Genomic DNA, 26,210 nt, shown 5'->3' with positions numbered 1-26,210 from the left:
AACTTAAGATGAAAGCAGGTTTTTGGAGACAAATACCGGATTTTTGAAAAAAGTATTAGAAATACTACCTTTTTCAATTTGGCGAAAAAGTAAATTTTTCTCATAATTAATAGTAATAGAATATTTTCAAGACAAACTTAAGATGAAAGCAGCTTTTTGGAGACAAATACTATAGAAATAATAATAGAAATTAAATTATTATAAGTAGAATTGAATTAAAAAAAGAAAGTTTAAAAAACACTACTACTTTTTTTATATTGAGTAAAATTAGCCAAAATATAGTCACAATATTTTTTAATAAGCTATATTAATTACTAAAGCATGAAATTTATCAAAAATTCATGTTTTTGAAAAAAGTAGTAGAAATACTACTATTTTTAAAAACAGTAAATTATATTATGTAATTATTTTTCTTTTTTGCTAAAATTCTTGTTTTGATTTAAAGTTCAGAATTCTTTATTATATAATTTTTTTTTTGTTATAAATTTATTCTTTTACATTGGTGAACCAATTGTTTTAATTTTACTAAAGAAAAAAATATATATTTTTATTGTTGTTTATATATTTTTAAGTAGAAATTGGTGATGTAATAAAAATATATCTTTATATATTTATTTAAATTTTTCTTTAATTTTTAATGTTATTTGTTAATGTTTATTTATTAATTACTTTTTTCTACTATTTTTGGTAAAAGTAAATATATTTAATTATTTTATTTAGTAGCTTTTATTAGCCATAAACCTTATGGCTTGGTTATATAAATTGAAGATAAATAAATTAAAAAAATTATAATAATGACTTTGACTTGCTTGGTTGTATAAATAATTAAAATAAAATTATAATGACTAGCTGCGAAAAAACGCACAACTAAAAAATTAAGTAAAAAATTATAATGACTAGGTGCGGAAAAACGCACAAATTCTCCGGCATAAAATGGCCGGAGCAAAAATATATAATTAAGAGATCAAAAATTTATGATAACTATAAAATGATATGAAACAAGAGAGCTATATTCGGCTGTGCCGAATCTTATATACCCTTCACCAAATTATACTTCAAAATAAAAAATTTAAATATTTTTAGGTGATCAAAATGTTTTTTTAATTTTTTGGAAAAAAAATTTTCGATTTTAATTTTAATTTTTTTTTTTTAAATTTTAATTTTTTTTTTTTAAAATTTAAAATTTTTTTTTTTTAAAATTTAAAATTTTTTTTTTTTAAATTAAATTTTTTTTTTTTAAATTTAAATTTTTTTTTTTAAATTTAAAAAATTTTTTTTTGCTTTTTAAATTTTTTTTGGTGAAAAAAAAAATTCGGATTAAAAATTTTTTTTTGGACCCATTGTAGGTCCAACTTACTATGGTCGTATATACGTCGTTGCAAAGGTCTTTGAAATGTCTATCATTAGATATCCATATTGTCTATCCCATGAAATATTCATTTCCCACGAAGGGAAAATTGCTATCGGGAATATCATGATGAACTTTACATTCACAATAGTTGATTTTGTTCGTAACAGCTGTTTATTATTTACAAAATTCCACCTAAAAATTTCACAACACGGGGAATTTTTTTCACGTGAACAAAGTTGATGAACGAAAAAAGGAAAATATTTCATGTGAAATGTTGATTCGCGATAGGGGACTTAATAATCCAGATATAGGTCAAAAATCGAGGTTGTCCTGGTTTTTTCTTCATATCTCAGCCATTTGTGGACCGATTTTGCTGACTTTAAATAGCAAACTGACAGAATTATTGAAGATTTGGATCCCGAAGATATCAGGGGTCTTCAGGAAATTGATTTCAACAGACGGACAGACAGACGGACATTGCTTAATCGACTCCGCTATCTATAAGGATCCAGAATATATATACTTTATAGGGACGGAAGGTGAAGGGTATAAAAATAATGTAAACAAAAGATTATAATGATGAGTAGCTGCGAAAGAACCCACAACTCCTCAGACTTAGTATTGCCACATAAGTTAAACAGAATTATAATAATGACTAGCTGCAAAAAATCTTACAACTAGTCCGGCTTACCATTTGCCAGATAGTGATAGAGATCAAAAACAAGTATAGAATGTAAATAAACTTTTAAACCATATACTGTTGCAACATACAACTCTCTGGTGTCATACTAACCCCCTCATTTATATCAGCCGTTTTACTTTCTGCCTGAATTTCGCTCGAGCCAAACATTATCCACACTACCGGCTGCACAGCCTGTTCAGCTGCCTTATTGCTGGCCTTCTCTAGATCAGCATCATGCGTACGCATATGCGAATTAAGACCACCAGCTTGAGCATAACCTTTGCCACATATTTTACAAACATATTTGTGATCCTTCGCATGTATACGCTTGTGCACACGCAAGGCTTTCTTGTGCTGGAATGTTGAATCGCAGCTGTCGCACTTAAAGGCACGCTTACTACTATGCGTGACAGCGTGCACATTAAGATCGTGAAACGTAAAGAAACTTTTACCACAATCTTCACATTTAGCCGGCCGTTCGCCTGTATGACGCCTCATGTGAGCCGTTAAAACACTACGATCGCGACAACGTTTGCCGCAAATATCGCATATTACGGACACAAAGCCCGTATGACAAATCATGTGAGATTTTAATTCCTTATCGGTGAAGAATTCCTTGTCGCATTCCTTGCACTTGTAGGGCTTTATACCGGTATGACGAATTTTGTGCCTTATCATATTGCCGGCTTGAGTAAAGTTTTTACCACAAATATCACAAAAAATACCAGTGTGTTTCCATTTATGAGCGCGCAAATCCCGGGCGGAACGAAAAACTTCATTACACTGATCGCATTTATGTTCGGCTTTGGGTTCTTTGTTCTTCTTGCACGGCTTATTAGGATTATGAACACTGTAGTTGTGTTTTTGCAGACTGTACTTGGAACGATACGAGCGCTTACAGATAAGACAATGAAAGGGCAAATCATCTTTGTTGCTAGTTTTGTTGTCGGCATTAGACTATAGGGTCAAACAAATTAATATTTTTTGTATAATTAATGTCAATGATCGATTTACTTACATCTGTATCTGAATTTTTATCCTCCAACGACCAAACTACTTCCATATCCACATCATCACCATCCTCTTGATTCAATTCCTTAACCACTTCATTATCACTAACTTTCTCCTCCTGGAATGTTAATTTCTCCAACTCTGACTTTTCATCTTCCATCAAATGCATTGTTTTATTATTATTTAAGTTCTCTCTCGAATTCCCAGAATTTGTTTGTCGCAGCAATATCTCCACCTCTAATTTATAACCAATATCTAAATCATCACATTCTGACTCTTCTAGCACATATTCCTGTTCCGTTTCTAGCCCAACCTCTAGTTGCTGCAAACTTGTATCATCCTCATCAACATCCTTCTCTTCCACATCTTGTTTAAAGGGATCCTCTACGGGTTCATTTTCTTTGGTGTTTATATTGTCTAGCTGAGTGAAATCTTTAGCCAACTCTTCCAAATTAATACTCTCCTCGGCCAAAGTAAGATGTTGCATTTGAAAGTGGCTGGAAAATTGCTCCAGATGCATTTTGGTGGCACACAGACAGCAATTAACATTGTAAACGGCTGGTGAAATGCAATAGATTTCACCACATTTAAAGTTGGGAAAGGCACTACTAGTAGGTTGGGCTACTTTTAACATTTTATTCTTCAGTTTAAATGGTATTCTTAATTATTTTTCATTGGTTTATAATATAAAAAAAATTAAATTGCACTCAATAGAAATACATGCAGCTGTCAGTGAAGAAAATTTGTTATTAATGCACAAGTGCTGCCAAGTTTATGATTATTGTCATAAACAAAAAAGGTTTTGCCAGATGCAAGGATATGATTGTAATTGTTGTCATAAATGGGACAGCTGCACAAATAGGACATATATTACTCGTTATTTGGTTTACATTATACTTCGTGGTTTACATTAAAATTAACGTGGAATATGTATTTAGCGAATAACAATTTGAAATAACGGCCCCACACTTTCCTAACAAAAACCGGAAATAAAAGGTGCTGGGCCAAAAATTTCAAAAACTTGTGCTCACTTTTATTTCCCACTAAAAATCAATTTTTTTTGGATAAAAACAAAAAAGTCCATATTTTTCGAAAACTAAAGAGGCTGAAGCCAAAACGAGAAAAATCTGTGATCAGTTTTATTTCCCATCCATTTTTCTCGGAAACTATAACGCTGGAACCAAATGAACTGCAAAAAAATGGTTATTTACATTAAAGTGTCCATTAATGTTTAACTAGAATCACCTTTAGTGGTGTTGCTGAGTTGGTATATTTTGGATAGGTTTGTTGCCGGGGATTGTTGTAGATGCAAAAATAATGGTTATTTACATTAAAATGACCATTATAGTTTAACTAGAATCACCGTTAGTGGTGCTGCTGAGTTGGTATATTTTGAAATGGGTTTGTTGCCGGGGATTGCTGTAGATGCGGGGGTGTCTGCAAAGAAAATTCGCGGGGTGGTTTGCAGGTGTGACAACTGTCGCTGCGACTGATGGTGGCATACTTTGAAGTTACCAAAGAGGCCGTAGAGCTATTTTTATGAGCATTGTTTCGCGGCGGTGTTGTTAATTTCAGTACTAAGAAGGCTGTCGTGCGTTTCATTATTATGTTAGTTAACATCATTTTGGATTTCTTGATCTGCCGTAGTGGTACTGTTTTATGGGAATTGATAGAGGGATTTGCATTGGCTGTCAAACTTTTGTCCAGTGGTTAAATCTTCAGTTTGAATAACTATACAATTTTTCGTATAAGTATTAAAAACTTTGTCGAACGTAAGTTGGAATTTTCTAACATTGAATAATACTCGTAGTTATAAAAACTTAAACAAAATTTTAGGTCATGAAAAAATATTGTAAAAAAATGTTCGTTTTCACAAAATAAAAATTATTAAAAATTTGTATAACCTTCTCCACGAGATAATATATAAAGGTCCTAAATCGTGTTTTTTACGTCGAGATATTTGGCTAAATATATTTGCAACGTCGTATATGTCGGACCTACAATTGGTCAAAATTGGGAAAAATATTTTTTATCACGAATTTTTTATTATAAAATTTTTTCATTAATAAATTAAAAATAAAAATTAAATTAAAAAAAATTTTAAAATTTTTTTTTTTGAAAAATGATTTGCCATAAAATTTGATTCGCTATAATAAATTTAAAAAAAAATATTTTTTAAAATTTTTTTTTTTTGAAAAAAAAAAACTGTTTTTTTTTTTGTTTACCTAGAAATATTTAGGGCCATTATTACTTACAACTTGCCTTTATAGTTAAAGTTAACTTTAAGTGTAACTTTTTCTATTGCTTAAATATATATAATAATGGCCCTTAAAATGTTTATTTTAAAGTATAATTTTGTGAAGGTTATAATAATTGTCTTTTCAAAATCATTACTTTATTTAAGTTTTAAATTATTACCATTTCTTAAACATTATTGCATTTATTTACACATTCATTTTTAATTCTATAACTACTATCATAATTATTGTAAAAATCTTAATAATAATTAAACATATAAAATACATAAACTAAAATTACAACGACACAATTATAAATTACTTTTAAACCATATACTGTCCCAACATACTACTCTCTGGTGGCATACTAACCTCGGCATTTGTGTCGCTTTTACTAGTCGTTGTACTTTCCGCCTGAGTTACGCTCGCGCTATCCAACATTACTGGCACCAGGACGACCTGTTGAGCTATCTCATTGCTGGACTTCTCCAAAGCAGCATCATGCGTACGCATATGCGAGTTAAGACCACCTGATTGAGCAAAACCTTTACCACATATTTTACACACATGTTTGCGATCCTTCGAATGTATAAGTTTGTGTACACGCAAGGCTTTTTTGCGCTGGAATGTTGAACCGCAGATATCGCACTTAAAGGGCCGTTCGCTGCTGTGCGTTACGGCGTGCACATTAAGATCGTGAAACGAAAAGAAACTTTTACCACAAACATCACATTTAGCCGGCCGTTCGCCAGTGTGACGCCTCATGTGGGCCGTTAACACGCCACGATCGCGACATCGTTTGCCACATATTTCGCATATAACGGGCATAAGGCCCGTATGACAAATCATGTGAGATTTTAATTCCTTATCTGTGAAGAATTCTTTATCACATTCCTTGCACTTGTGAGCCTTTATGCCTGTGTGACGGATTTTGTGTCGCATCATATTGCCGGTTTGTGTAAATGGTTTACCACAAATATCGCAGAAAATGCCAGTGTGTTTCCATTTATGACCGCGCAAGTCCCGTGCAGAACGAAAAACTTCATTACACTGATCACATTTATGTTCGGCCTTGGGTTCTTTGGGCTTCTTCGCCGGTTTATTAGGATTATGGACACTGTAGTTGTGTTTTTGCAGACTATGCTTGGAACGATACGAGCGCTTACAGGTGAGACAAGGAAAGGGCAGCTCATCTTTGGGGCTATTTTTATCGTCGGGATCAGACTAAAAGGATAAAAAATTTATATTTTTATGTAGGAATTTCATAATTAATGCCAAAGATCTAAGTACTTACATCTGTTTCTGAATTTTTATCCTCCAACGACCAATCTCTATCCATATCCACATCATCACCATCATATTCCTCTTTCATTTCATCCTCTTCTTGATTCAATTCCTTAACCACTTCATTATCACTAACTTTCACCTCCCGGGAGCTTAATTCACTCAATTTCTCTAACTCTAACTCTGGCTTTTCATCTTCCTTTAAATTTATTCTTTTTTTATTTTTGTTGTTCTTTTTCGAATTCCTAGTATTCGGTTTTCGCACCACTATTTCCACCTCTAATTTATCACCTATATCTGAATCATCACATTCAGACTCCTCCAGCACATCTTGCTGTTCCGTTTCAAGTCTACTTCGAGCATTTTCTGTTTCCCTCAAAAGTTGCTGCAAACTTTTATCATCCTCATCAACGTCTTGCTCTTCCACATCCTCTTGTTTAATGGGATCATCTTCGGGATCCTCTTCTTTGATGGTCATATTATCCATTAAGCTGGCATCTTTAGCCAATTTAGCATTACGCTTGCGTTCCAACTCTTCCAAATTAATACTCTCTTCGGCCAGGGTAAGATGTTGCATCTGAAAGTGGCTGGAAAATTGGTCCAGATGCATTTTGATGGCACACAGACAGCAAGTAACATTGTAAACGGCTGGTGAAATGCAATAGATTTCACCACATTTAAAGTTGTGAAAGGCATTACTAGTAGGTTGGGCTACTTTTAACATTTTTTACAAATTGTTTATACAGTTTTATTAATTATTTTTCATTTGTTTATATAAAAATAATTGCACTCAATAAAAATACATTTAGCTGTCAATGAAGAAATATTTTTTTTAATGAAAAAGTACTGCCAAGTTTATGATTGTTGTCATAAACAGAGAGGATGTTGCCAGCTGCAATAATATTGTGATTGTTGTCATAAATTGTGAGGCTGTTGCCAGCTGCAAAAATAATATAGTATTCGTTATTTACATTACCGTGAAACCTGGACATAACGAATTAAATTTTGCTTATTGTTTTATAACTTACCAGTTATAAGTTTAAAAAATAATAAAAACACTCGTAATATATTATTTTATTATGATCATAAAATCAATTATATATTTTTTGTTCATCGTTTATAACTTTTTGCTTTTTATAATTTAAATTTTCTTGCAGTTATAATACAAATGATTTTTTGTATATACTTGTGGGTATATTAACGATTTTTTATATTGAAAAACAAGTTTACAACTTCTTAAAAACTATTTTTTTTTTGGGAGGGGTATTTTTTTAATAAACAATTATTTTTTCTTATTGCGTTTACGTTTCTTATCGGAGCCATGAAGGCCCTTTTTGCGTGTTATACACACACGACAAAACCAGTCTTCATTGTCTTTGGGAGCCACAAATATGCCCACACAAACCCTAAAAATTAAAAAAAAAAATAAGTTTTATTTAAAAATATTAAAAATATATTAATTTAATTTAACTTACCAATGATACCAGGCATCACAACCATCGCAACCAATCATGGGTGAACCATCATCTACTTTACCGCAGGCTGGACAAATCCATACCCGATTACCCTCAGCGTCCTTCATCAGAGAAAAGAAAAGATAGCAAACAAAATTTTTATAAAAAATTTTCCTTTCGTCTGTGAAAAGAATGTAATGTTTCTTACGATATAGGAAGAGGGCCGACTTGTTTCCGTTATAAGGGTCAGGGGACTTTGTCTGTCTGTGCTGGCTGTCTTGGCGGCGGTATCTGTATTGTGGGCAGCACTTGCCGGCGCCGTCGTCATATCATGTTGTTTAGTTGTTTGCAAAAGTTGATGTGGCAACAAAACCGAACTGGCTGATATGGTGCCACCGGATAGCCAGGGGCTGGGTGGTGGTACTATCATATTGGGATTGGCTGAAGAGCTAGTTTTACTACTATCGCCTATTTCCAGGGAACTAGCATTTGCTGCCGAAATGCTGTTGGACGTTGCAGACGAACTTGTTGCCAATTCACCACCTAAACAACAGGAGTTTTTTTTTGTGATTTATTATTAAAAACAATAAAAATAAAAACGAACAAATGAAAGCATGCAAGGGCCAGGGATTGAAACCGAACACAGAGACATTAACAAGTGGAGTGGGTACTATTTTTAAGACAACTTAAAGTATTTTTTAGCTTAAAGTTATGTTCTTTTTTTTACCTTTATGAAAAATATTTAATTAAAAAAATAATTTAATTTCAAACTGAATGACAAAGGGTATAAAAAATATCAAAATTTCCAGGTCAAACTATAAAAATTGCTGATCTGTTGCAACAAAAACAAAAACTTACTTGTATTAAGTTTATGCTTGGGTGGTCTCGTCACTAATGGTGAAATGCGCGCCAATTCGGGTGAGGGCTCTCGTTGATGTTCTCGAGAGGGCGATGAAGCTGCCATTGGTGGTGGTGGTGGTGGCTGCTGTACAACAGCAGCAGACTGTGAAGTTACCAAGGAGGCTGCAGCGCTATTTTTATGACCATCGTCTCGCGGCGGTGTTGGTGAGTGGGTGGAGCCTAATTTTAAAGTTAATTTCGGTACTATGGAGGCTGTGGGTGTTGCCGTACTACTGCTGCTGGGCGCTTCATTATTGTGTTCATTACCAGATGCAGAGGAATGAATTAACGCCGGCGATAATTTTTGCTTTTTGGGTGGTTCAACGTCCACTGAAAGCATTGCATGAGCAGTACTTGTTGCAGTAGCCTCTTTATTGGGTAAATAGTTGGCCACAGCCGCTGTCTGCAAGCTACTGGGATTCTGTGTTGTCATTTCATCTAAAACCGTACGTTGTTTCTCTTTTTTCTTCTCTTTTTTCAGCTTCTTTATTAAATCTTTATCTTTTACTTTTTCCGTGCCGCTACTGCTGCTGCTGTGAGCCACTACCATGGGTGTTACTGTATTGGGTATGATTTCTATGACGGGTGGTTCCTTTTCTTTAGCCGGCGAGCTTTGTGTCTGTGTTTGCAAATATTTATCGGCCTTTTCTTTACTTTTATTTTTATCCTTTTTGTCTTTTTTCTTTTTGATTTTGCCATCTTTGAATTCTTTAAGTTTTTTGAGTTTTTTATGCTCTTTGCGTTTCTTTTGCAAGTCGAATACCGTGTTAGAGGAGGCTCCCGAGGACGCTGGAATGGCGGCGGTTATTGTTAGATTATCAAACACGGAGGATGACGATGGTGTGGTGGCCGCTGATGAAGCTGCCGTAGTGGTCGTATAGTCAGTTTTATGGGAATTGAAAGAGGGATTTGCATTGGCTGTCAAACTGTTGTAGGGTATGTTTTTAGACGAATAGGCCAGACCCGTAGAAGTCAGCGGTATTAAATCTGCACCACCCGCTAATTTACCCACTCCCCCAGAGGCTGACGGTCCAGTGTTTAGACCTTCAGTTTTATCCGCACTCATTAGAGAGGCATTAATACTGGATGAAGATTTTTTCACTTGTTTCTTAAGCTTTTTAAGTTCTTTAGTAGACATGTCAGTTTCTATGGTTTTGGGTGGCAAGTGAGTGCTGCTGGTATTGGCCACAAATATATCATCCATATTAAAGCTACTGTGGTGTGAATGCTGACTGGCTAGATTAGTTGCTAAGGGAGGAGCAGGCGGTTGAGTTTTTGTTGGAGGCGGGACTGGTGGTTGATTTGTTTCATCTGAATCATCGGACACTTCTATAGGTTCATTATTCAATGTGATGGGTGTTTTAATGCTTAAACCACCCACCGGTCCTACAGCCGGATTATGATTTGATTTCTTATGCATGGAAAAGTCCAAACCGGATTCCTGGGAGCCCGACAGAGATTTCGTTTGTTTATTAAGTGTCATTAAATCCATGGGACTTTCATTCTTTTTCATTAGCTGCTCAAAGGTGTTGAGTGACATGCCTCCCGGTGTTGAGGGTATTGATTTGCCACTTATGCTGCTGGCCGCACTTTCGGGCGTATGGGCGTCTACCATTTTCTTGAGCAAATTGTCATGTGTCAAGGTGTTCGAATGTGAATTGCGCGGTTTGGGCGTTTTTGGTAAATCTGGTTCATGGGCATGCGGAGGCTCGTGAAGATGCTTGCTGCTGCTGCCGCTGCTAGAGTTCATGTGTTGTTCATTTAGTTTTGTGAGGAAATCGGGTACCAAGGGGGCTACATTGCAGTAGCTGCGTTCAGCAGGCTGTAAATTCGTGTCCGATTTCTTTTTATCGGTTGTCAAATCTTCAGATTCTGGGAAGAGAGGGTTAAGTAGAACAAGGAAATTTTTAATTAAGACTCACTCTTATACTTTAACTATAGTCTGGACTATAATCTAAACTATACTATGTAATTTGCTATATTTCTTTAAACTTATCTTAAATTAAATTTCAACTTACCTTGATTCATAGCCACATTATCTGGCATTGTCTGCTTAAGATTTGGAAAAGGAAAGAGTCCAGGCAATAAAGGATTTTTAGGATTATTGGGAAATGCTCCCAAACCGGGTGTGGGAAAAAGACCCGGTGTTGGAATCAAACCCGGACGGGTGGGAAATGGAAATTGTAGCATGGATAACATGTTGCTGGGTAAATTGGGGAAGGCCGGACGATTGGGCAACATAAACGGTTGCACCAAACTGCTGGCCATGGCCGCCTCAGCGCCGGTCAGCAAACGTTTCGAATTGCCTGGTGATTTCAAAGGCGACGTAGAGGAGGGAAACATTGCCGGGGATGGTAATTTTTTGCCTGTTATCAAACTAGTGTCCACATTCAAGTCGGAGGAGTGTGTGTTGGTGGGAGCCGCTTTAAGTATTGTATCCATACGCATAAGTTTCTTATTAATCGACTGCACCTCTTCATTGGTGGGTACACCCAAGGCTGGATTTGTCATATTTAGCGTAGCCATATTGTTGTCATTATTTAAGAGATCCTGCTTGAGCATTTTGTTCTTTTTCTTGTGTTCTTTGCGTTCTTTGGCACCAGCCATTATCATCATTTGTTGCTGCAAGTGTTTATTTTGAGCCCATTCTATGGGATTCATGGAATTGCCAAACAATTGAGCCATATTATCAAAAGACAAATTACCCATGCCGGCGGCACCAAAGTCTGTTGGCAGCTGGGGTGGCATTTGTGGTACAAATAGCTGGCTATTATCCAATTTCATCTTTTTACTGTTTTTCTTTAGCATATTATTGGGAAATACTCCGGGTATTTTGGGAGAATTTTTGCTGCCCGGTTTGCGTCCTCTCTTCTTGGGTTTATTAACCAATTCCACCTCGGGGGGTTTTTCGCCAAACACACGATTGAGCATGCTTAAGTCGGTGGGTTGGTTGGGATTTATATTGGCTGCAACATGGGGTTTGTCTTTAATATCGTCGACATTGATAATGTTGCTGTTAACTCCAGTCGCGGGATTTTCGTTTAAAGGTGGAAACAGATTTCTGCCAACAGGTGATACAGCTGGCAAATTGGAAGGTGCATTTGAGGAGTTTGAGGGACCGGGGGCTGGTGTTATAGTTGTACCCGAGGGCAAATTTATAATAGGCGGTTCGCTAATGCCGGGCACACGCAAGGGTGTGGGCGAGGAGGATTTCGGTGTCTTTTGTTTGGAAATCTTTTTGAATATATTTAGTTTGGAGCGATCAGGCTCGTTGGATAGCTTATGTTCTTTGCCATCTGGTGTTAATAAAGGTTTAGGCGTTACAGCCATAATATCTACTGGGGGAGTTTCGTTTATAACCGGGATTTTATGAGTTTTAGCTAACAAAGCTTCTGGCAAGTGGTTGGCTTGTGTGTTGCCAGTGGGTGCCACCATATTTGATGCAAAAGCTGATTTTACAGGCGATATATTCAACATATCCTTGGTATCCATTTTAAGCTTTTGCTCTTCCAAATCCAGCTGCAAGGGTTTACTTAGCGGTTCAGTCATGCGCGGTGGGAAAATGGGTACCAGTGGCGGCGGCTGTTGTTGTGGTTTTTTCGATTGCTTTTGCACATCCAACATCATTTGTTGCTTGTGCATTTTCTGCCTTTGCTTGGCCTGTTTGCGCAGCAATTTCTCCAGCTGTAGTTTTTCGGGTCCCGGTGGCATGCTGGCCACTATGCCGGGATTAATCATTTTCGATTTTTTATCCGGCCCCATTATATTGCTTAACAACTCGGGTGGTATTTTGCCTTGTTTGGCCATTTTTTGCAACATTTTCATGTATTTTTTATGGGCTTTGTCGGCATTATCCATTTTTCCCATTTTATCGTTCATGGGCGGTTTATTGTGTTTCTCGTTTAGCGGTTGACCCGGCATAATGGGCACCTTTTGTTTTTTGGCCTTTTTCAACAACATATTGGCATAATTGGTTTGGGGGGTCTGCATACCGGCTGCATTTTGATGCATCATAAATGATTTTTTATTGAAATTGCCCACCGGCTGCATGTGAAGATCGTGCGGATATGTGGATCGTGAAAGGTTAAATAATTTATTCTTTTTAGCCGGTAAATCACGAACTAGTTCCCTTCTTTGACTTGATATCGGCTGGGGTTCAAGGCTGCGGGCCAAGGCTTGTTTTTTAGACTCCTTACTAGTGGAGGGCATAACATCACGTTCTGGTACAGATTTTTCCACAACCGATGTTGAGTTTTCGCTAGCACCTGGTCCGGGTGTAGTGTTAGCAGAGCGTGACGCTGGTCTGGATTGAGGAGGAGGGGGAGGCGGCGGTGGTGGTGGTGGAGCATCCAAACCCAACAGCTTGTCTATGTATAAAATCTTCTATTAGAAAAAAAAACTACAATTATAATTGTTATAATCTTACCTATTATATCGGGTACCATGGCTTCCGGCATTTTACCCTCTACGGCTGGTGATATATAACCACCTGTGGTCATAACCACACTACTAACTTCCCTAGTAGGTCTTTCGCCGTCTTCAAAGTTTGTTGAGGGCTTGAACAATGATTGCAAAGTAGTTTTATCTAAAACTGTACTAGGATTTAAAGATGAATTTCCGCCATCTAAAAATAATATAAATTATTCAAATAAAATTCTTGTTTAAAAAAAAAACTTAAACCCACCATTATTATGATCTCCCTGGCCATTAGTTGATAAATTGTCTTGAAATGATTTCGTGTCTGTTAAATTATTTGAAATGCTGGCCAACGCTGGTTCTGGTTGTTGTGTTATTTCCGGTGGCAACATAGGCGGCAAATGATCAAACACATGCACTGGTCTAGTCAGCACTTCTTTACTTCCCGGTTTTAAGAAATTCAAAGAAGAATCTTTGCGTGCTGGAAATTTTGGCACTTCCAAGGCAAATGGTACTGGCTCCACATTGTTCACATAATCCAATAGTTCATTTAAATTAACATTGATGCTACTCAAGGTCAAGGTCACATCATTTAAATTTGCGTCGGTACGATTATCTACCAAAAAAACACAAATAAAACAACATCACAACCTCTCAACCTGCTAAGTCACCCGAAAATCTAAATTCTTCAACACTTACAATGTTCCACCTGGCGCCTTAAGTCTCTAGTAAATTCTCTAAGAAATTTATCCAATACATCTTGTAACAGCTCCAAAGGTGCAGTTTGTGTGGCATTATACCCTATGGTTTGACAAATTTGTGCCACCGCCACACGCAATATTTCTTTCATATATTGGTCACTCATTTGGAACGCCTTTTATGTATCAACGTTTGTTTTTAGTTGTTGTTGCAGTAGCTTCTTTTTTTTACACTCTTCTTTCACTCATTAAAAAAAAAACACAAGTACAGTGTGAAAGTTTTTTTTCGTTGGCTTTTTTGCAAATTTCATCTATTTGCGGTTTACAATTGTTATTTGATTTTATTAAATTCAATGCATTTTCACTTGTGCTTTTGTGAACTGTTTTGTTTTAGCAATTTTAAAAGCAAAATATATTATTTTTTTGGAATTTACAAAATTAAATTCGTAGAACTACAAAAATTTTGTGTACACACTGAATCACGTCTGTCAAATACTATTAGAGTTGCCCATCACAATAAGTATAAAGTGGAATGAAACAGAAGAAGGGTATATTAAGCCATAATAACAATAACCCTGCTGATTATTTTTTCTTTACCTGTTTGTTTCAAATGTCAAATTCACTTGTGTTTGTTGTTGCAATAAAACATAACAAACGCAAAATCAATACAAAGACTAGGCAAACTTTGACAGCACAAATATCACTTGTTGTTGTTATTATAGAAGTGTAGCTATCGTGAATTATGTACAGTTTTAAGTATTACCAGATGTGTTTGGTAGAAGGAAAGCTGTGTTTAACTTGTATATATTCCGTAGGTTTTCAAAGCAAAACCAAACTAAAAAAATTAATATATAGTAAAAAAATAGAGTAAATGCCATATTTTCAATTATATACTTTTTGATTATGTTTTTAAATAAAAAAATGTATAATTTTTTATTTATTAATTTTTAATTCAATAAACCATTTTCTTTCTCCAGGCAAATAATTTTTTTCAAATATTATTTAAAAAACTAATAATTTTTGTTTCATGGTTTCATTTTCAACATGGTGACACAAAACCAATTATTTGTTAAGAAATATCTAGTTTTCGTTTTACTACAACTTTACCGTCTGGCAGCACTATACAAAAACAATTTGACAACAATGAAACAAAAACAATTATTAGTTTATATTTTTTTTGATAAATAAAACTAAAAACCAATAGAAATGCTGTTACAATAAACATATTCCTACCAATTCAACAAAAAAAAATGGACGATATAAAGCAGGAGGATATAGAACATACCTCTAACGGTGATCATATTTATGCTGAGAAGCAAACCTGTGTCTTGGAAGAAAATGATACACAATGTGGCCATGTCTTCTACAATGAAGTCACACGTTTGCTAAAATTCTATTGTACATATTGTTGTGAAACTTATGATAACATCGAATATTTTTGTCAACACTTAAGTGAACATATAAAAGAGTCCAACGAAGAAATGTATGATGAATTAGAACCACATAAATATAAACAGGAGGAGGAGGAGGGGGAAGTTGAGTATCTGGGAGACCTAGAGGATTTAATGTCCAATAAAGAAACTGCAGATGAATTGGAAACACAAACAGACGACGAGGACACTCGCGATGCTTTTGAATATGAAGATGAACTAGAGCAAGAATCTATAAATACTGAAATTTCTGGCCATGAATTCAGTTGTAGTTTGCCTGTGGAGGATGATTTAAATAATACAGAAATGCTTATAGAGGAAATAGAAGATGCCGAGGAAATACTTGCTGAAGTGGAACAAGAAATGCGTGACACCATGACAGAGGATAATAATTATTTACATTTGCCGGACAACCTAGCTGCAACGGATATGATTGCTTATGAGAAGAAACCAGTGGTAGAAACTGCGACGGCAACATCGGACAATGTAAAGAGCGGTAACAGTTTTGAGGAATGTTTTATTAAAGAGACTAACATAGATAGGATCCGTTCGGAAGGTGTGTGTGTGTTGAAAGAGAAAAATCTTAAAGCACACAAGCCAATGCAAAGAAGAAGGGTAAGTAGAAAATAATTTGGTGTTGATTTGTTTAAAATAAACATTTCAATCTTTTCTAGTCCAATATACAAGATTTATTACGCCTGAAACGTCGTCGTAAAAAGGTCACCACCGTTAAAGTAATAGCAGTAAAAAATCGAATAGCTGAACTTTACGAACGCATACAAAATGAACAACAAAAATCACAACAAATCTTCACCGGGGAATTGCTAAATGTACAACAAGAACAGGAAACTCAAGATGCTATAGAAAGTTTAATAAATAATGATGAAATGGATGCTGATAATCAAATGCAAACTATGAATACAACAAATCATTCAACAACAATAGATGAAACAAAGCCTGTTACTGGAGAGGTTACACGTCAAATAATAGGTGAAACTCTTATAACTTTAATACCAGAAGGAACTAAAATACCTAACAAACTGCCTTCGCCGGTCAATAAACCCGTTAATAATGAACTACTTAAAAATGAAAGATTAACGGCTGTGAATACATCTAGCTACCGGCAATATAACTCCGAGGATACAAAAAATAAGTTGGCTGTTTGTCCAGCATGTGGTAAAACCTTTCGCAGTCATTTTAGCTTAACTATACATAAACGCATACATTATCTCGAATCGGATAGTAGTGTAAAATTGGCTCACAAATGTTCGGACTGTGATGAACTTTTTAATAAACTTAGTCAACTCAAAAACCATGTTGAGAGTGTACATTATCCAGAAGGTTTCATATGTAAAATATGCAATCGCCAACTGAGTAGTCTTTCTCTACTAGAAAGGCATATGGTTAAGGTTCACTTGGATCGCCCCTTTAACTGTAAACATTGTAATAAAAACTTTTCCGATCCTCTTACCTTCGAAGAACATCTGGCGTCTCACAATTCGGGTGAAGTTTTTAAGTGTACCACATGTGGACGCAAGTATGCCACAGAGAACTTCCTAATGGAGCATATGCGGAATCACAAGGAACAAGTGCCTCAAACTTGTGTTGTGTGTGGCAAGGTAACATTGCGCATAACTCAGCACATGAAAATACATACACCACGCCCCAAACGTTTACTCAGCTGTTCGGTGTGTGGCAAAGTATTTAATTTCAGTTCAGGCCTTAGTCATCATTTTAAAATCATGCATAAACTGCCTAGACCACCACCAAAACCTAAAAAGGAAACGTCTGCAAACACAGTTAAACGTAAACGACGATCTCGCACTAATGAACGCACTGGAAACCGTAAAAAACAATTGTCTCTGCCCAGCTCAACAGATTCTACATTTATCATAGAGCATGACAAATATTCGGATCAAATAATTGAAGAACAAATTGAAGTTCCTCATGAAGTGTATGACACAACAACACCATCATCCATATTAAACTTGGAAAGTAAAGAGACCCATTTAGAACCATCAAATATACAGAATCCTAGTCAAACATACTTATCCAATACTCAGACGCATAATCAAATGGTGGCGCAAGATTTGCAACAAAATGAGGCCATTAATCATAAAGAGGAGGAAGCTAAACGTGTTATTGTGGAATTAATACAAAATTCTACTTATACTTCGTTTTTTCCCGATAATTTGTCTAGTGTATTGGAGGTAACGCCACCCATAGCTAGAGAAGAAACTATTTCGGCTGTAAATAGTATTGTACACGACTGTTAATGTAGTTAAATTTAAATATAATGTTATTGTTAATCATTTTTTGTAATGCAAAAAGAAAATTATAAAGCTTGAGAAAAATATTTTCTAACAGAGATATATCATTTGGAATTTGTTATTATCGTTTTAATTACATTATTTGGATAAAAAATTGCGTGTTTTGTTTTATTTACTTCTGATTGACATCACTGAAATGTACACAGAAAAAAGGGTGGCTCAAAAAAAGCTTAAATTTGTTTACATTTTTTCAGTGTAGTCATATGTTAGTTATTGTGAATGATTTATTACAGTTATATGTAAACAAGATAATTAGTGCTGTCAATTATGGTTAATTTTAACTATTCATTACATTTTGTTGGTTACCCAATACTTTTGCTAGTATTTCTTATATTTGAAGGCTTAACTGTGACTTCTTTCTAATTTTATACGAAATCTTAACTATTTAAAGATATATATATTTTATGTTTTCATTCTATTTTTTATCTTATAATGGAAAAATACAACCCTAAAAATACTGAGTAGTTGCTCTTTGGCATTGAGTACTCGGAAAAGTAACTACGATTGAGTACTGGGTACCCAAATAATTAATACTCTAATAAAAATAACAAAAATATTGTTTGGTTGCAAGAATTCTGTAAACAAAAAAATTTAACTAGATTAAAGTTAATAATTATGTTAAAAGTTGTACCGCCTATAAATGTAAGCCAACAGAAGCAGGCCAAATGTGGGGAAATATTTTTCCACAGTTGCACAGATTTCTCAATTTATTGTTGCTTTTGTAATTTCAAATTATTCGCTTTCGAAGACTTTCTCTCGCACATACAAAATGTGCATTTTGTAAATAATTTACTAAAAACCCAAGCGATAACAGAGGTTTGTGAACAACAGACGAAAATAAATGTTGATAATGGAGAAACAGAAGTGATCGAACCCAAGAAGGAGCTGGCTAGGTTTGAAAGTGAAGCATTAAATGAAAATGTTGGTATTATATTTGAGGATGACACTGACAACGATTTTGAAAATTCAGATAGTAATTTTGAGGACGAGTGTTCTGAAGAGTCTCTTCTGAAGGTGTTACATTTTAAGCCAGAACAAATACACGGGGAGAGAAGAATAGAAAAGATTAACACTGTAAATGCTAACGAAAGTGCTGAAGAAGATGGGGTAAGTGGTAAATTAAACAATTTGGAATAATTATTTAGTTGTTTTATTACAGTTAGAACTAAATCAGCCTCAAGATGAAGAAACAAATGAAAGTTCTTCTAATGAATCAGATAAACAACGCAAACAAAAAAAATGTGCTTGTAAGGAATGCCAGGAGGCATTTCCACTTAAACAACTGTTGCATCAACATGTTCTTGAACTGCATAATGGCTATAAATGCTCTGTGTGCGATAAACGATATCGTGCACAACTACAGCTCAGAAAACACTTACAGACTCATACAGCCGAAAAAGTACATATACCTTGCCCCATGGCAGAATGTAGACGAACATTCAGGAATCAAAGAAATCTTGATAGTCATCTTGAGGTCCATACAATGGAATGTACTTTCGTGTGTGATATTGAAAATTGTGGTAAAGCTTTTCCCACTCAACGTCGACTAATAGCACACGTACGTACACATAAGAAACGACACATATGTGACATTTGCGGCTACAGATGCCGATCATACGCGACATTAGTTATACACAAACGTGTCCACACGGGAGAGAGGCCTTTTTCGTGCGAGGTGTGCGCAAAATGTTTCATTTCGAAGTCAGCCTTAAGTGAACATAAATCATATGTCCATGTCAGCACACGCTCCCATGTGTGTCAGATTTGCGAAGCTACATTTACCAATTTTAAATATTTGAAACAGCACAAATTATTACATACCACTGATAGAAATAACAAGTGCAATTTGTGTGATAAAGCATTTAAGACCTCACGCGGCTTAAAGAGTCATATGAGCTATAATCACAGCATGGTAAATGTTAATCGAGAGTTAAGACAGAAAAATTCATGCAAGACAAAGAAACAACCTAAAACTGAGAACGCCAATGAAAGTGTTGTGGAAACCCCTAACGAACAAGAATTTGCATGTGCCGAATGCAAGGATTCATTTCCAAGTAAAGAATTGTTTGATAAACATATTTTGGAACAGCATAACGAAGAACAACAAAAACCAAGTGAACAATTGGACAACGATAGCAATGAAAATAAAAACATTCCATGCCCCAGGCCAGAATGTAGACGAACTTTTGCTAATGAAAAAAATCTTAATCGTCACCTGGAGTTGCATACATTGGAAAGTACTTTTGTATGTGACTTTGAAAATTGTAGCAAAGCTTTTCCAACTAAAGCCCGACTAATAATGCATCGGCGTACACACAACAAACACAATGTATGCGATATTTGCGGCTATAGATGTCATGCTTATGCGACATTACTTGTACACAAGCGTGTACACACCGGAGAGAGGCCTTTTGCTTGTGAGCTATGCGAAAAACGTTTCATTGGAAAGACACGCTTGCTGGAACACATGGCTGTACATGCGACCACACGCTCCCATGTGTGTGAGATTTGTAAAGCCTCATTTACGAATTTTAAATCTTTGCGTCGCCACAAATTAACACACACCAATGAAAGGAACTATAAATGCAAGTTATGCGATAAAGCATTTAAGGTTTACAATGGCTTGGATAATCATATGAGATGTATGCATCGCGCACCTAAAGCCCCGAACGTTTCTGAAGTCTTAAGTAGTACTGCTGAAAATTTTGAAGAATTCACTCTCAAACAAATTAAGCAGCCGGAAAATTCCCTTAAAAAGGAATTGAAATGTAAAGTATGTAATAAAGCTTTTAAGCGTCTCAATGGCTTGGACATTCACATGAGACGTTTTCATGGAGAAACTGATTCTTCAATAGCTGAGAGTTATGAGAATTCCGATAAAAAGAAATTTAAATGCAATTTATGTAATAAGAAATTTACGTCTTTGATTCGTCACAATTTAACACATACCGATGATAGAAAATTTGAGTGCAAATTATGTGATAATATTTTTAAAACGTACAATGGCTTAAACAGCCATTTGAAACGTATGCATGGATATGCTGATACCGTGCAAGCTAAAGACATAAGCAATGCTGAGAGTTGTGAAGAGTTAAGTCGAGACCTGAGTTAAACAAAAGAGCCATGGAACATTTTGACCATCATGGAAATGCAAGTTAGTAAATAATTGTTGTGTTCGCGTACTTGATAAATTGTAATAATTTGTACAAATTATCACTGGAAGTTACGGGATACCGTTCGTTTACTTTTAAAAACTTGTAACAAGAGAGCAAGAGAGTGTTAAAAGTGACAGTTCGTAGATAGAGAACATGATATTTTTACTGGACATTTTTTGTCCAGTAAAAAAATATGTTAAAACAAACGTTTTAAATTTATAAATCAATTTAAACTTTTTTGGATATTTTTTTTACTGGAAAGTACGCGAACACACTTAATATCCATTTGTTTTTAAAGTATTTTGAATTTTGTTTTTAATAAATGTTTATTTTTATTTGAAAAATAGAGTCTTTATATGTATATTTACCAGGGTTAGGTTAATTAGAAATTCAATATCTCCAATTGTTGCATATCTGTAATAATCTATATTGTTCGGATTTTGTATAATTGACATTAGTGAATGGTATGAAAAGCTAATAATGTATTTTCTATCAACGATTTTCATTTCGATTTTTACAGTCGATTAATCGATTTTTTAATAATCGTCCTGCATTTTTGGAAACTATAGCAAATGACACAAAAACGTTTTGGACGTAGCTCTCATGTGAAGAACTATGTATGTCCCATGGAAAATTGCGGCAGTGGCTTTATAATGGAGGAGTATCTTAAACGCCATCTAGAGATGCATACAATGAAGCGCACCTTCTTTTCTTGGACCTTAAATCACAGACAAATGTATGTTATTGTGAATTAGGTTATTGGGAATGATTTTTTTCCAGTTGTTCAGCTGTAAACATAAACAAAGAAAATAACAAAAAATTAAACATACCAAGAACAATTTACCAACAATGTTAAAGATTTTACCGGCTTGCAATCTAAACCAGCAAACAAATGCAAAATGTGGAGAGATATTCTGTCACAGCTTTAGAGAATTTACTATTTATTGTTGCTTTTGTAATATCAAATTATTTGCTTTCGAAGATTTCCACTTGCACATACAAAATGTACATTTTGAAAATAATTTACTGAAAACCGAAACGATAACAAACATTTGCAATGAATTTGTGAAAGCTGAGTTTAAGGGAGACAACAGTGCTGTAGGAGTCTCTGAAAGTGTTGGTCTTTCATATGATGAAGATTCCTGTGGTTATGTTGAGGATGGTAGCGATGGTGAAGAAGAAATAAAAAAGGTGTTAAGTGAAACAGTAAAAAAAGCTCCAAAGAAGACAAAAACTAAGATCGATATTAAGAGCGGCGTAGAAGAAATCCAATCTAATGGGGTAAGTGATAAATTCTAAAATTGGATACAGCGGGATGATATGGAAACATTATTTGGTTCACTTGTAAATTTATTTTAAATTCCACTACAGTTGTTGCTACAAAATGCTCCTAAAAATGAATCAGTTGTAGACCCAACCTCTAAACAAAACAAAATACATAAAGATCAACATTTTCCTTGTCCAGAATGTAATGTGCTATTCCCACGTAAGATAAATCTTGATAAGCATGTTTTTGAACTTCATTGCGGTTATAAATGCTCCATGTGCGATAAACGATTTCGTCACCGACATCACCTGAGACGTCACATACAGACGCACAATGCCGAAAGGAAATTTCCCTGTCCCATGGCAGAATGTAATCGAAGTTTTACCGATCAGGAATATCTAAAACATCATCTTGAGGTGCATACAATGGAACGTACATTTGTGTGTGACTTTGAAAATTGTGGCAAAGCTTTTCAAACTCAACGCCGACTAATGTCACACAATTATACGCATTGGAAACCAAAAAAGTTAGTGTGTGATATTTGCGGCTATAGTTGTCGCGCCTATGCTACATTGCATATACATCAGCGTGTACACACGGGAGAAAAACCTTTCGATTGTAAGGTTTGCGAAAAAAGTTTCTCCTCGAAAACTGCCTTGACGGAACACATGTATACACATTCAAGCACGCGGCCAAATGTGTGTCAGATCTGCAAGGCAACATTTGCCAATCAGAGAACATTGCAACGCCATACATTTATACATTCTGAAATTAAAACATTTAAATGCAAATTATGTGATAAATCATTTAAGCAGCCCAATGGCTTAGATGGTCACATGAGACGTTTGCATCGAGAACCTAAAACCAATAATAAAGTTGATAAAGCAGATTAAAAGGTTTCAAAACAATCCCCATTAATAAATAAAGATGAATTGAAACAAGCTCAGGTGTGTTTTGATAAGCTTAAGTGTTATGTTCACTATTATTTAAAGTACTTTTCTTACCCCCAGTAACACGAAGTCTGGTTATGTGTTAACTAATAGTTATACTAACAGTTTTCATACAAACAAAATTTTAAACAACAGTATAACACACGGAATGCTTCGTTCGCCTGATTTGTGATTGAAAATTTTCAATTACTTGTGATTTCCGCACTCACAAATCACCCGTGTATGTGCAGCTTTAATGGGAGTTAATAAGTTTAATTTTTAACAATTTTATATGTTTTTTCTGTTTGTATATCGTTTAGTTGGCATCACTGAATAGCAGCCATACATTTTACTTATTGTGAATGACTTGTTGTGCATTTTTTTGTGTATAGTTTTTGTTTCACTTTCCGCTCTATGTTTATTTTCTAAGCTCTGTAACAAAAATAACAAAATACGAGCAAATTTAGTTTCGCCAGGAAATTAAAATAAAAAAATAAATATCCCAAAGGAAAATTTACCAACAATGTTAAAGATTTCACCAACTTTCAATTTAAATCAGGCTATAAAGACAAAATGTGGGGAGATATTTTACGACAGCTGTACAGATTTTTCAATTGATTGTTGCTTTTGTGAAGTCAAATTATTTTCTTTCGACGATTTTCTTTTGCATATACAAAATATACATTTTGAAAATAATTTACTCAAAATCGAAACAAAAATGGACGATTGTAACGAATTCTTAAAAGAACAGTTTGACGATGATACCAGTAAAGTGAAGTTATATGTGAAAGAAGAACCATTAGAAATTCTTGATATTCCCTGTGACTACAATAAGGATGAGCACAGCTGTGGTAATGTTGAGGATGATAGTTTTGAAGAGGATAATGCCAGTAAAGTGGTGTTTTATGTGAAAGAAGAAGAACCACTAGAAATTCTTGATCTTACCGATGAGCACAGCTGTGGTAATATTGAGGAGGATGGTGACAGTAAAGTGGAGTTGTATAAGAACGAAGAAGAAACATTTGAAAGTCTTGATCTTTCCTGTGACTACAATGAGGATGAGCAGAACTGTGGTAATATTGAGGATGAAGGACTTTTAAAGGTGATAAATATAAAAAAAAGAAGAAGAATTTCAAAGAAGACTAAAAAAAACTCCGCTAATAAGAGAGGTGCGGGAGAGTTACAAACTGATGGGGTAAGTAAACTATTTAGTTTGTATCCAAAAAAAATTATATCTATTTCTTAAATTTTAATACAGCTGAACTATGAAACAATTGATAATGATACACTCTCTAAAGTTCACTGCACAGAATGTAAGCAGCAATTTTTACGTAAAGGAGATCTGGATAAGCATGTTTTTGAAGTTCATAACGGTTACAAATGCACCATTTGCGACCAACGATTCCGTTACCGACAACACCAGAGACGGCACATAGAAAATATACATAACCCGAATAGGAAGGAAACTAATAGACATATGAGAAAAAAAACAATACCTTGTCCCATAGAAGGATGCGGGAGATTTGTTGTAGATCAGGCACATCTTATTTATCACCTTGAGGTACATTCAAATGAACGTGCTTTTGAATGTGATTTTAAAAATTGTCGCAAAGCTTTTCCAACTGCCCAGCGGCTACATATCCACAAATATACACATAATAACAAATTAAGACAATTTGTTTGTGAGACTTGCGGCAGGAGATGTCTTAGTTTTATGGCATTGCAGATACACCAGCGTGTACACAAGGAAGAAAAGCCTTTCGCATGTCAAATTTGCAAAAAACGTTTTTCCTTGGAAAATAATTTGAATATTCATATGATTAATCATTCCAGCACACGCCCATATGAGTGTGAGGTTTGTCACGCTACGTTCACAAAAGTGGGTATATTACGACGGCATAGATTTTTACATTCCGAAGAGAAAATGTTTAAATGCAAATTGTGTGATAGAGCATTCAAACAGCCACATGGCTTGGATGCCCATATGAAACGTTGGCATATGGAGCCTAAATCTAGACAAAAATAATGCAAATATTTAACATTTTACAATTTACGTTGCTGTTGAAACCACTTATCCCATAAATTTATTTATTTTTGGAGTATGGCATACAGATATGATATTTACAGTCAAACTCAATAAAATTTTCTTTACAAAAGTTACTAAAATAATTTACGATTTTTTATATTTTGCAATCAAATTAAATATAATAGCTAAAAGTATTGTCAATACCAACTAAAATCAAATGTGGAGAAATGTATTATCACAATTTCTTGTACATTTCGCCAAATGAAATCCTTTCAATTCGAAGATTTTTTGCAGCACCTACAAAATGTACACTTGGATAATAGTGTAGTACACAAACCGAAAGAATTTGACAATTATTTGGAGTTGGATGTAAAAAATTAAACGATATTGCTGGAAAAATCGGAGGAAAATGTAATGTGGGATCAGATGGCATCTAATACGGAACACAGTGAAAGTTTGAGAAACATTATGCAACTTTAAACCAGCAGTAAAACCCGTTATATTTGAATTCAAGTACAATTTCGTAACAATATACACAAAAAATTTAATAATTATGTTTGTGAGACTTGCGGCCAGAGTCTACAACAGACATCAAATGCTGTTAAAACATGATGATATAAAAGAGTTGCTAAAACACGTGGTTTAACAGATAACATGATGAGTCTATACCTAGCACTAACATCATGTTAATGTTAAGCATTTCATGCCTGTTGTAGACCCAGTGCTAGCATACCAGATACACCAGCGTGTACACATGGTTGAAAACCCTTGCGATTGTAAGGTTGGCGAAAAAAGAAAACACGCGGACACATGTATGCCAGATCTACAAGGCAACATTTACCAATCGGAGAATATTGCAACGCCATACCTACCTTTAGTACTTTATATAATTTTTAACAATTTTATACGTTTATTCTCTGTTCGTATATCCTTTACAATGCAGAAATTGAAAGGCAGACATACGAAGTTTGTCGTCGAGAGGTTCTAGAGCAGTGATGTTCAAAAATAAAAATGAAGATATTTGGTGAGAGAGCTACCCA

The 26,210-nt window shown here is 34.9% G+C and overlaps 5 protein-coding genes across 7 annotated transcripts; 3 read left to right on the top strand and 2 right to left on the bottom strand.

Annotated features, from left to right (window-relative positions):
- Nucleotides 1-1,999: 1,999 nt before the first annotated feature.
- LOC135958710 (zinc finger protein 836) lies at nt 2,000-7,369 on the bottom strand. Its single transcript, XM_065509602.1, has 5 exons — nt 6,576-7,369; nt 5,612-6,505; nt 4,549-4,682; nt 3,052-3,703; nt 2,000-2,990 (listed from the first exon to the last, which is right to left on the bottom strand). Exons 1-5 carry the CDS (start codon nt 7,287-7,289, stop codon nt 2,097-2,099), a joined length of 3,288 nt encoding a protein of 1,095 aa, XP_065365674.1. The 5' UTR covers nt 7,290-7,369; the 3' UTR covers nt 2,000-2,096.
- A 263-nt stretch (nt 7,370-7,632) lies between these two features.
- Taf3 (TBP-associated factor 3) lies at nt 7,633-14,491 on the bottom strand. Of its 3 annotated transcripts, none has more exons than XM_065507102.1 (8): nt 14,035-14,484; nt 13,604-13,951; nt 13,346-13,543; nt 10,938-13,286; nt 8,878-10,791; nt 8,228-8,562; nt 8,041-8,147; nt 7,633-7,971 (listed from the first exon to the last, which is right to left on the bottom strand). In XM_065507102.1, exons 1-8 carry the CDS (start codon nt 14,198-14,200, stop codon nt 7,848-7,850), a joined length of 5,541 nt encoding a protein of 1,846 aa, XP_065363174.1. In that variant the 5' UTR covers nt 14,201-14,484; the 3' UTR covers nt 7,633-7,847. The 3 variants fall into 3 exon arrangements, 2 of the variants coding, with proteins under 2 accessions (XP_065363174.1, XP_065363175.1); XM_065507103.1 differs by having other exon boundaries at nt 8,041-8,141; nt 14,035-14,481; XR_010576381.1 differs by lacking the exon at nt 8,228-8,562 and having other exon boundaries at nt 7,872-7,971; nt 8,041-8,141; nt 14,035-14,491.
- A 755-nt stretch (nt 14,492-15,246) lies between these two features.
- Nucleotides 15,247-17,837, top strand: LOC135956568 (zinc finger protein 131-like). Its single transcript, XM_065507104.1, has 2 exons — nt 15,247-16,078; nt 16,138-17,837. Exons 1-2 carry the CDS (start codon nt 15,284-15,286, stop codon nt 17,737-17,739), a joined length of 2,397 nt encoding a protein of 798 aa, XP_065363176.1. The 5' UTR covers nt 15,247-15,283; the 3' UTR covers nt 17,740-17,837.
- Nucleotides 17,838-19,079: 1,242 nt separating this feature from the next.
- LOC135958709 (zinc finger protein 91-like) lies at nt 19,080-23,157 on the top strand. Its single transcript, XM_065509600.1, has 3 exons — nt 19,080-20,900; nt 21,769-22,229; nt 22,320-23,157. The coding sequence occupies exons 1-3, from the start codon at nt 19,211-19,213 to the stop codon at nt 23,106-23,108; spliced, it is 2,940 nt and encodes a 979-aa protein (XP_065365672.1). The 5' UTR covers nt 19,080-19,210; the 3' UTR covers nt 23,109-23,157.
- A 409-nt stretch (nt 23,158-23,566) lies between these two features.
- On the top strand, nt 23,567-25,313 carry LOC135956571 (zinc finger protein 570-like). Its single transcript, XM_065507107.1, has 2 exons — nt 23,567-24,339; nt 24,403-25,313. Exons 1-2 carry the CDS (start codon nt 23,668-23,670, stop codon nt 25,168-25,170), a joined length of 1,440 nt encoding a protein of 479 aa, XP_065363179.1. The 5' UTR covers nt 23,567-23,667; the 3' UTR covers nt 25,171-25,313.
- The last annotated feature ends 897 nt before the right edge of the window (nt 25,314-26,210 follow it).

This window comes from Calliphora vicina, chromosome 4 (genome assembly GCF_958450345.1).
Source record: "Calliphora vicina chromosome 4, idCalVici1.1, whole genome shotgun sequence".
In the NCBI taxonomy this organism is placed as follows: Eukaryota; Metazoa; Arthropoda; class Insecta; order Diptera; family Calliphoridae; genus Calliphora; species Calliphora vicina.
The sequence above is the reverse complement of the archived record's forward strand: the minus strand, read 5'-3'. Positions and strand labels throughout refer to the sequence as shown.

Excerpts from the sequence above, each read along its gene's own strand:
- LOC135958710 (XM_065509602.1), bottom strand. The coding sequence starts at position 7,289 with ATGTTAAAAGTAGCCCAACCTACTAGTAATGCCTTTCACAACTTTAAA. Across the intron at positions 3,704-4,548 it reads GCCTCTTTGGTAACTTCAAA|AATACCATTTAAACTGAAGA; the intron begins GTATGCCACCAT and ends AAAATAATTAAG. Across the intron at positions 2,991-3,051 it reads ATAAAAATTCAGATACAGAT|TCTAATGCCGACAACAAAAC; the intron begins GTAAGTAAATCG and ends TTGACCCTATAG.
- Taf3 (XM_065507102.1), bottom strand. The coding sequence starts at position 14,200 with ATGAGTGACCAATATATGAAAGAAATATTGCGTGTGGCGGTGGCACAA. Across the intron at positions 13,544-13,603 it reads CCAGGGAGATCATAATAATG|ATGGCGGAAATTCATCTTTA; the intron begins GTGGGTTTAAGT and ends TATTATTTTTAG. Across the intron at positions 7,972-8,040 it reads TGTGATGCCTGGTATCATTG|GGTTTGTGTGGGCATATTTG; the intron begins GTAAGTTAAATT and ends TTTAATTTTTAG.
- LOC135956568 (XM_065507104.1), top strand. The coding sequence starts at position 15,284 with ATGGACGATATAAAGCAGGAGGATATAGAACATACCTCTAACGGTGAT. Across the intron at positions 16,079-16,137 it reads AGCCAATGCAAAGAAGAAGG|TCCAATATACAAGATTTATT; the intron begins GTAAGTAGAAAA and ends AATCTTTTCTAG.
- LOC135958709 (XM_065509600.1), top strand. The coding sequence starts at position 19,211 with ATGGCAGAATGTAGACGAACATTCAGGAATCAAAGAAATCTTGATAGT. Across the intron at positions 20,901-21,768 it reads AGAGTTAAGTCGAGACCTGA|TTAAACATACCAAGAACAAT; the intron begins GTTAAACAAAAG and ends AATAACAAAAAA. Across the intron at positions 22,230-22,319 it reads AAGAAATCCAATCTAATGGG|TTGTTGCTACAAAATGCTCC; the intron begins GTAAGTGATAAA and ends ATTCCACTACAG.
- LOC135956571 (XM_065507107.1), top strand. The coding sequence starts at position 23,668 with ATGTTAAAGATTTCACCAACTTTCAATTTAAATCAGGCTATAAAGACA. Across the intron at positions 24,340-24,402 it reads GAGAGTTACAAACTGATGGG|CTGAACTATGAAACAATTGA; the intron begins GTAAGTAAACTA and ends ATTTTAATACAG.